The 10,022-nt window shown below is 42.2% G+C and overlaps 1 protein-coding gene across 1 annotated transcript; it reads right to left on the reverse strand.

Annotated features, from left to right (window-relative positions):
* Positions 1 to 825: 825 nt before the first annotated feature.
* CHCHD1 (coiled-coil-helix-coiled-coil-helix domain containing 1) lies at positions 826 to 3,868 on the reverse strand. Its single transcript, XM_075025780.1, has 3 exons — positions 3,696 to 3,868; positions 2,988 to 3,106; positions 826 to 1,614 (listed from the first exon to the last, which is right to left on the reverse strand). Exons 1-3 carry the CDS (start codon positions 3,835 to 3,837, stop codon positions 1,504 to 1,506), a joined length of 372 nt encoding a protein of 123 aa, XP_074881881.1. The 5' UTR covers positions 3,838 to 3,868; the 3' UTR covers positions 826 to 1,503.
* Between the last annotated feature and the right edge of the window lie 6,154 nt (positions 3,869 to 10,022).

Genomic DNA, 10,022 nt, shown 5'->3' on the forward strand with positions numbered 1-10,022 from the left:
TCTTCACAGATACTAGAATTTGGTACATTTAGCACAGCTGCTAGCTTAAGATGCGCAAAACTATACTTACAAGTTTTAATACAAAGAAAGAAAAAACATCATCAACAGAAGTGAATTTAGTATTCATCGGTTCCTCACCCCCAACTTAGCTTGTCTCCTTCAGAAACAAAGAATCAGCAAGTAGCTCCTTTTCAGAGAACGTCTTTTGGACTGAAAATGCAAAATGTCATAGAACCAAAGTGCTTCCTCAAACTTAGATGTGGACATCACATTCCTACTGACCCCAAGCCCTCTGAAAGACCCAATTATGCCATAATAGCAACAACAGAATAAGCTACCCCGTGGGATTACCCACTAATGAGCCATTTTAAGTAACAGGTAAATTAAAATTGCTTAAATAAATCGAAAGCATACACTTGATCAATATTTATGTGATGAACAGGTATTGGCCTGGGGCTCCAGAGAAGTCAGCTCCAGCTCCATGCAAACTCCACGGTCACGTGTGGGTAATCACACAGTGTGTATGTGCCTGATGCTCCTCTGCTTTTTCTTTACGGCCCAAAGAATTAGCGATATAAATGGTTTTATCCTTAGCATTCTGAGGTACTGCATATTTCTTACCGGTTAGGTACTGGTCCTAAAACAACAGGGATCTGCCTGCAGTTTTGTGGTACTCTAGTGAAAAAAAAACCCAAACAAATCAAACCCAGCAATTAATTACATGATTTCAGTATCAGTCCATGCTTGAAATTTTCTCTCCCTTTTAGTTTTTTTACCAAAACAATGGAATATTTTGTTGTAGATTATGAGTCACCCACACCAAACAACAGTCTTGCATTATTTTATTATAGTACAGACAACATAATCAATCTGACATGGCACCATACCTGCCCCACCTGCAATCAGAGAGCTTAATTCACAAGCTTCTATGTTAAAGTTGTATTTGATCCTTACCAACGTATTGTGTATTAACAAGGTATTTTGCTGGAGATTTCTTCCTCATTCTACAGCCTTCTTGTACAGCAGCAGTAATTAAAAAAATTTCAAGAGGAACCAAACTGTGTATATGTACATGTAGGGGTATGAGCCATGAGATTACTATCAATTTTAAGTTGGCTCAATGTCTGGGCCTGAGCACTTTTTGATAGCAGCTCAGAAGTTAGGCAGAAGCTTATACATGAGGAAAACTCACCCCCTAACTGTTAGAAAAGGCATTTACATGCATTCCTATAAGATTTTATTTCACAGTCAGGACCTGACTCCACACTGTAGCAGTTGAACAACATACCGCAGAAATCCTAGGACCCTAAGACCCAAGAACCTCATGAACAAAGTCAGCTGATGGTCAAGATGGGTGTTTTCCGCTCTGGTGCAGTCAAGATCCATACAGCAGTGCTGATGGGTAACACTTGACATCAAATAACTCACTCAAGTCTACTTTTCACTTTTTTGCGAAAGACTCCAACTTTAATTGCTTGTCCGCAGTCCCTTTAGTAAAGCACATTATACATAATGTGTGATCTGAGGAAACCTCCTCAGGAGCTTATTCACTTTGCTTGAAGTTAAGCTTCCCCTGGGTGACAGGGTCTCCGCACTTTGATCCTTGCGCTCCTTCTGAAAGAGAAAAAGAAACCTCAAAATATTACCTCTGTCTATTTGCAGAGCTGACGCTCGCCCCCAAAGACTACTACTAATTGTACTGGGAAGTTTCTTTCAGAACAATGCTATTTCTTTAAGGAACACTTGGCTCAATAATCACAAGGCTTTCAAAAGCTGATGATCTTTAAATGATGTAATTAATGACTGACTGACATCTTGTGAAGATGACATTCTTCCACATTCTTAGTTAACAATATTACATACTTATAGTAACAACTCAGATTTTTTCTTTTTACTTTCTGTTATTCAATTTGATTCTTTGTAATCTACCAAATAAATTGTGGACCATTTTTCACTTGTGCTGTCAAAGAGCAACAGTAAATAACTATTCATTAAATGATGGTACTGTTACTGAAAAAAGACTGAAACCCGAAATCAGTTTAAGGACAAGTTTAGTACATATACTTACCTTTAGTCTGCTTTTGAAACTGACTTGATTTCAAAGTTATCATATAGCTGGAAACCTCTAATTTCCAGACAATATGAAATTTATTTTTCATGGAAACGTCTAGCCTTTGAAGCCAGAAACAGCCTAAAAGAACTCCTAATTTTCAGAGAATGGAGAATAGCTGTAAACTATCTCATGTATGCTGAAAATTCTGTTCCTTATGAGGATTACTGAAACCACTAGTTATTTCTCACCCCCGCAAGCACAGAACTATATACAGATTTATGACAGACTTTATCTAGACACTCCCCCACTGTCTAGATAATGCAAGTATTGAATTGGTACCCGAGTCAGCTATTTCTTAATTTTATGAATCACAGCAGTTGTGGAAACTTACCTACACTGTACATCTCCCCATTTACAATGCAATCCACATCTCGCACCATACAAATCACTGTTCTACTTAACAGCTCCAAATAGTACTCTCCCTCATTCAGAACTATCATGTACTATGGAGAAGAGCAGTGAGTGTTATTGCTTCATTAGTGCTGAAAGTTTAGAGATTAAAAACTGGAAGAAATCAAAATAAATGGCCTAGGTTAGGGTCAGTTGACAGCGGCTGAAGTCTACTTCAAGAATTTGACAACCCAAAAAGGACTGGATGTGACTATTGTTTCATCCTTAGTTAGAACATACCAAACATCCAGTCCCTTCCTACAGTCCTTCATTTTAATTCTAATTTAATTTAACTTCTGCATTCAAAAAGGAAGGACTGCATGTTTGATCTATATCATCCTGCATCTCTCCTACAGCTCAAATGGGTTACAACACCAATCAAACTGTTCAGAGAACATTATTACTGTTGGCACACAAAAAACGACTGGGGGCTTTGTGCTTTCCTACTACCAGCCTTTAAGAACGCAAAAGAGGCCTTAATTACTTCTGCCTTTGCCACGCAGTCATAGAACATCCGGATCTCCTCGGCGCAAGCTGTATCGCTGAAGTCATTCTGTTTCCAGCAGGCCATCATTACTGACATCTCCGTAATGCATGTTGCCTCTAGAAGGGAAAGACACAACCAAAATCTCAGGTGTTGGGGACGTCATGCTAACAGCCTCCACAGTGCATAAATCTCCAGAGAGAAGTTTAAGATGGGGTTGAGGCAGGTGAGAAAAACCAACACTAAAATAAAGATCTCATCTTTCGTTTTGCATAGAGAAGATGTTGCTAGCACAAAGATTAGCACCATTGTAGCCACCCAACCGCTGGCTGAGTTCTTACGGTAAATGCTATGTTGAGATGTAACAAAGTACTTCGCGTTCATACAGAGTACCACAAGATGCAAATTTAGGGTTGTTGTATGAGGAATTAACTTCTTCAAAAGAACCCGTGTGCTAACCCTACGGCACAAACCAGACCCCCTTCCCCTCCGCTGCCCTGCAGAGCGCAAGGAGCTTCCGACCGCCAGCTCGACCCAGCCCTGACATCACCGCAGCCCTTCCCGCCGGCCAGTGGTGGGACGGCTCCCGGGAGCAACGCTGAGGGCCCGACGGCGGCAGGTCTACCCCGCAGGGGCGGGGGCCCCGCCCGCCCCCGTCCGTTTCTCCCCGGAGAGGGGGCGTTTAACGGCCTGGCGCCGGGAACTCACCTCCCGCCTGCTCCCTGCGGTTCGCCACCTTGTTGGCCAGCACCAGCGGCCGCGTCGGGCGGATCGCCGGGGGCCGCCTCTTCTGCCGCCACTGCCCGGAGACCCAGCGGGTGACCCAGGCCGGGTAGACGGACGCCACCATCCTCTTTGCGACAGGCCGCGCGGCGAGCCGGCCCCGCCCACCCGGCGGGCGCCTGCGCGGCCCGGCGCTTGCGGCCTCTGTGGCGGGAGGGGCCGCCGCAACAGCCTGCTGCTCCCGCTCCCCGTCCCTGGGCTGGGGCACGGGCACGTTACCACGTCCTGCGAGGGGCGGCGTCGGCCGGGGGACCGAGCCCGGTGGACGACAGGTAACGTCGTCTCATCCCGTTAAAGGGCAAATCGATCCGTTTGTGGTGTAACCTCGTTTTTCCTCCCCCGCCCCGTTCCTCCGGGCAAAGGCCATGAAAATTAACTGCCTGCCTTCTCACGGTTTCTGTGCCATAGGGAACCACCCCGTGACAACTGCAGCAATTCACATCTCAAAACTTCTTCTGCAGCAAACCTAACCCGTGAAGGAGCATACGCGCTTCAACCAGAGCAGGAGAAATCATCACCATTTCAAGTGATACAAATGGAACTTAAGGAAGTCTTTTGCAACTGTATGGAAACTTTTCTTGGTGCTTGAGACTCACCACCACTTCGCTCCCAGCCCACCATCTCTCTCCATTACATACTAACAGCTGGGTCTCTCCTGCGTTGTTTACTGATGTTCCTACCCTGTCTTCCAAGAAGATACTGAAACTGCTGCTTCTGAAACACTGCTGGTGTTCTCACATACTCGGTATGAGCAGAGAATCCCGCTGTTCCCAGAAGTTTCTTCCCTAGCGTAGGACTTAAATCCCTGAAAGTCTTCAACTCATCTGGCTGATTCTGGAGCCCTTATGTCCCCAGCTGAAAATGACAGGTAATACAGAAGGCACAGTAACATTTCAAGGGCCGAGGTACAAACAGATGTCTGCACAGCATGAGGGTACAAGGTAGATGGAGAGAACTGAGGAGTTAAGACATCGGAGTGGGGACCTAAAATACTCAGATGCTTGTCATGTAGCGGTCACTGAATAAGCCACCTTATCACCGTATCAGGGCTCCTTCAGGCACCACCAGTCTCCCTTGTCACTGGAGGACACAGGAAGAATCATTCTTCCACAGGAACACTGGAAGGATTTTTTGCATAGTACATTGCTTTGGATGAAAAGAATATATTCAAACTCCTAGCTATCGACATTAAAAAAAAAAAAAAAAAAAAGCCACTTGCCTCTGCCCAGTCAAGGAAGTTAACAAGACATTGGAAATTTTGTTACCTTGATTTAAACATCACCAGACCAATACCAGAATATTCTCAGTATCATTAATTTATTGCATCAGTATCAATACTAGAATTCACTGCATCTGCAGATTTAATATATATTCTGGTATGTCCAATTCTATAATTATTTTTGTGTTACCATTAAAATAGTATTTTCTTAAGAGTCCAATTTAAAGAATATGAGAAGACATTTTCAGGTAAACAAAAGATGTCTTTTGGTCCTCTTTAGAAGCAAATTTCCATCTCTCTAGGTCCAAACGGGCTGTCTGGAAGTTCTGAAACATTTTGGTAAGAGGGATGTTTCTCTGCTTCCATTTTTTTATGATGGGACAGGAAATGAGCTATCATTCAAGCTTGGCTACCAGTGGAGAAGAAAAACAAGCTGACACGTTCAAATTAGGCTAGAAGGCTTGCACCCTGCAACTCTAAGCATTAGAAATCTTGCAAATTCAAGACAGGGAAGTATTTCTCAGTATTCCAGTTCATGTGAGGTTCAGCTACTCTTGGTTTTGCCTCTTCTAGTTACCCCTACTGATACCCACTTTTCTCTGCTGCATTTGCCTGCTGCAATTACTAAGTAGACTTGCACAACAATAAAAAGGAAAGATGCAAATACTAGGACATAAGAGAAGCTGAACTGCAGTCCCTGTAAATCAACCTCCCTTTTTCCAAATTACATTAGCTAATGATGGCAGCACCTTCAGCTACATTCACCTTCAAAAGTTGCTCTCTCAAGTAATTCCAAGAAAAATGTGTGTGTGTGTGTGTGGGGGGAGGCTGAGAAAGAGAAAGGCAAGCTACACAAGGAGAATTGTAATAGCTTCCTGTCAGTTACTGCTGTCTGCATTATAATCTCTTTTTCTGGCATTCAGCCTGGGACTGGAGCATCAGCCTAAGAAATTCCTGAGCAGACAGAATAACGTACGTGATGGTGTCTGCACACACCATGCAAAGATGTCTGAAGCAAGATACAAACATTGTTTTTAATGGAGAATGTGGAACAACAGAAGTGTGTTACTCAGTAGTCAAGTCTCTCTACAGCCTGTACTGCGTATTGCTGATAGCACAGAGACACTGATGGATGGGACAGAAGTTCTGACTTCACAGGGACAATCAGAAACCCAATTCCCTCAACACACTGACAAGTGAACCCCACAGATGTTTCATTGTGAATCCTGAATGTACAACTATAAAGAAAATGTAAAATTCTAACTGCATTTACAACTACTTTACTTGGACCAACGTAGTTAAAGCTGAATCCTAGCCCACATTTCAGCTTGTCAAAACCAGAGAGATTAAGCTATTAATATTAGATTTGAAAAGTATCTATATCACAACTGGAATAAAGGACAGTTATGATGCTACAGTAAAAGCTATGCCACAATTAAATACAATGCTAACAATGCTGTCATAAAATACACCCTTAAAACAAGACTGTTGTCTTAAATACCTCTTTAAGAGGCGAGAAATTACACCATGAATCCTTTGCTTTCTGGAGTAACTATGTAAAACCTCCACGCACTGCCTAAAAAACATTTGGGGGATGAGGCTGAGAAATCAGTTGTACTGGGAGAAATGAATAGAGTTGATATCCATGTCTTTTTGAACTGCTTGGATCTAGCTTTCAGGTAAATTCCAGTATATTCACCCAAGTTTATCCTGAATGCCCCAATTTGTCTCATACAACTTCATAATGCCCTCACCTACCACAATTTATTCTCAGCTGTCTCACCCTGACCTCCTTAAACTCCAATTTAATTGGAGATGCCTTAAAAGTTAAGGCACCCCCACTTTAACTTTAGTAGTTAAAGTCTTGCTAAGATTCCAGTCAGTTCAGACTTACTCCTGTCTGCAGAGCTATTGTGTTTGGACAATATTAGCACTTAATGGACTTATTAGCACAAATGCATTCATTATCACAATGACAGATGCAATTTCTTTTCTGACCTGTCACCTCCCTGCCCCAACTCCAGTGCTAGCATACCTTATCCTGAGCTATCTCGATCAGATCAGCTGCCCTGCATTATTCTGTCCACCTGACTAGTTCTGAGCTGCCATCCCTAACTCCCAGATCTACTCAAATCCAGCTCATTTCCACTGCAAATTACCTGATGCCTCCTTATTTGCTCAGAGATGCCACAAATATCATGATCTGCTCTGATCCATTCCAAGATCCCCCGAACCATCTCTTGCTGAGACACTTCAGCGTTAGATGGGTCTTTTCTGCAGGAATGTATATAACAGCATACAAATTAAGATGCCAATCATGTCAGAGCTCTGGAACATATCCTGCAGCTCCATTCTTTTCCACCCTTCCTAATCCCTCTGCAGGGCCATGTATCTCTCACTGCCAGTTCCAAGACACTGAATCATAAAAGAAGTGCAGTTTGTTAAAGCCTGACACAAGCTTTGGCTCAGTTGGTCATATCACTAAAAGGATTTTGTCTCTGATTAATTTCAACCTGTCAGTAGAGGTCTCGGGGCAGAATGAAGGAACCTGCCACCCTGTATGTTTCTGATTAATACAACTTCCGAGAAGGTGCCTGGAGATCCATCAACAATCTTAATTAAATCCAACCAAATGGATGACAGCTTATCATTAAGGGAGTGGCTCTCCTGGGACAATGGCTGAAGAGTGTGTATGCAAGGATGGTAAAAGAGGCAGATGGCTCCTTGTCTAACACAGCAAAGCCTGTTTAAACAGTGATGTCCCTGATGGCTGTGTTTCAATTCAATTTATCCTGTTCCCAGTCCTTTAGGAATTATTTGTTCTTCCACGCCACTTAAAACTACCCTCTGCCAAGGTACAAAAGGGGCATTTCTGCTGTGATTCTCCAGCTGCTGCACTTTGCAGACCATTTGCAGGGAAAGAATCTCATTCTTCTTTCCCTCCAAACATATACAATCCACTGTTGCCTGGCTGTTATTCTACTTACCATCACAGCGGACCCAGAGATCCTTCAGTTTGAAAATTACAGTGACAGAATAAGAAAAGGCAATTCTTTTTCAGTTCTAGAAATTATCAATGTTAGGTATCAAATAAATATTCTTCACTAAGGTTACATGCTTCCTGGAAATTGCAGTCCTTGCTAAAGGACAGAAAACACAGACTACTAGTTCAGTGTATAAAATACCCAGCTTCTTACTGAAAAAATAGGCAGCACCTGGGATCACAGGCAGAAGAATAAGAACTTTAGCTTGTCCAATGCAATGAACTGGATTGCTAGATTTTTAACCTTCTGTCAGACATTTGTTTCTCCTCTCTCACCTCTAAGAGGGCATAAACTTATCCTAGCTTGTCGAGTCAATTCTGAGACACAGCATCAATAGAATCTACTAGTGTTTCATATAAGCAGTAATGAGGAAATACCTATTTTTAGAACATCAATGCTAGTGAATAAAGCTATCCCAATGGCTTTGAAATCCTCCCTCTAGTCACACAGTAAACAGGCAAAATGCATGAAAAGCAGTGAAGTGACTCACCATAGTTAGTAGAAGCCTACCAAAGGGTTTACAAAGGTAATCTCTTTATCATCCTCAATACTTGATATCTTTGCTAAAATTCCTGATTAGTCTCAGTTGTGTGTTTTTATGAGTATGGGCACCTGCACTGTAAGAACTTGATTAAAAAGATGTTGTATACACTGTTCAGTCTGAGTATCATATAAGCCTTCCAGTAGCCACAACTACATTCAGCCACCTCCTAGCTGGTTTGGATTTAAAGCAGTGAAGTGAGAAATCCAGTTAGCAGTCAAGAACAGAAATCAGAAACCTTTTTGCAAAATATTAATAGCTGCTGCAGTGACCCTCCTCTTTGTCTGCATTCACATACTTGCATTAGTAGAATGACAACTAGGATCATAAATTGAATTCACTTTGATTAAGACTGGCAGTAGTCTCTGGACATTACATAGGAATCCTTTCAAATGCATTATTATGTAAATTAATTGCAAACTCTTCAAGGTTATGAGACCCAGCTTCTCCTCCTGCCTCCTTGAAATAACAGGAGGGAGATGAAAGGAAAGACCTGGTGGTAGAACAACCTTTATGCAACATTTTGCAGTCCTGGCTGTGCAGAGAAGTGGATGTTGTGAAGGTCGAACTGCAACCACAACTCTTTAGCCAGCTGGGGAGGATTCCCATCTTTCCTGCCCCTGAGTTTGCCTGGCAGGTATGCAAGTTATTCATACTACGCACTGGAAGAAATATTTCAGCCTTAATTCTTGCGCACCATGTACAGTAAGTGAAACAAATTTAGTATATTAATATAGCCAATAGACACCCTGTTTATAAATCATGGTCATATTGTGACATACAGGAGACAATAAAGCTAGTATGATCTATTACTACAGGTACAAGAGAAACACAAGGCTTGGGTGAACATCACAGCTATGAAGAGTTGTAGCTGATACTCATTACCTTTTGAGAAGTTCACCACCTGTAACACTGTAAAAAAACCAGTTAAACCTAGGAAGACACTAAGAACTCAGAAGACAAAGCTATTGAAACTGGCTAGTGACTCTTAACTACAAACCAAAAGTTGTACTTTGAAAATCTCAGACAAAAAACACAGAATACCTGTGACAAAGTTACTTTCATATCTGTGCTACCTTCATACCCATGTTAGGAAGGAATGTGGCAATAAGAAATACTTACGCTTGGCAACAGTCACAAAGCTCAAAGCAACAGCCTCCTGTAGTACATACATACAGCAAAAAAACCAACAAAAACACCCCCTGTAGGGGTAACAAAAAAACCATGTTGACTGGTGACTGTAATATACTGAGTACAGATAATAAATAGGGGTGAAGGAATACTTGGTTGTGAACTAGCAAAGTAATGAATCAGGGTCCAAAGCACTAAGTTTTTATCTGGTTTGCTAGCTACTCTTAAGTTTGTACCACCATATCTTCTATTCGATTGTTAGTTGACAAACACGCTCATTTTGCTGAGTGGGAAGACGAAGTGAGTCTTTAGGACAT

The sequence above is a fragment of the Buteo buteo genome, chromosome 4 (assembly GCF_964188355.1).
Source record: "Buteo buteo chromosome 4, bButBut1.hap1.1, whole genome shotgun sequence".
In the NCBI taxonomy this organism is placed as follows: Eukaryota; Metazoa; Chordata; class Aves; order Accipitriformes; family Accipitridae; genus Buteo; species Buteo buteo.

Bases quoted from the DNA above. Each gene is read 5' to 3' on its own strand.
- CHCHD1 (XM_075025780.1), bottom strand. From the start codon at position 3,837: ATGGTGGCGTCCGTCTACCCGGCCTGGGTCACCCGCTGGGTCTCCGGG. The intron at 3,107-3,695 runs GTGAGTTCCCGG...TTTCCCTTCTAG, and splicing joins CCGCAGGGAGCAGGCGGGAG to AGGCAACATGCATTACGGAG. The intron at 1,615-2,987 runs GTAATTAAGGCC...TTTCTCTTTCAG, and splicing joins ACTGCGTGGCAAAGGCAGAA to AAGGAGCGCAAGGATCAAAG.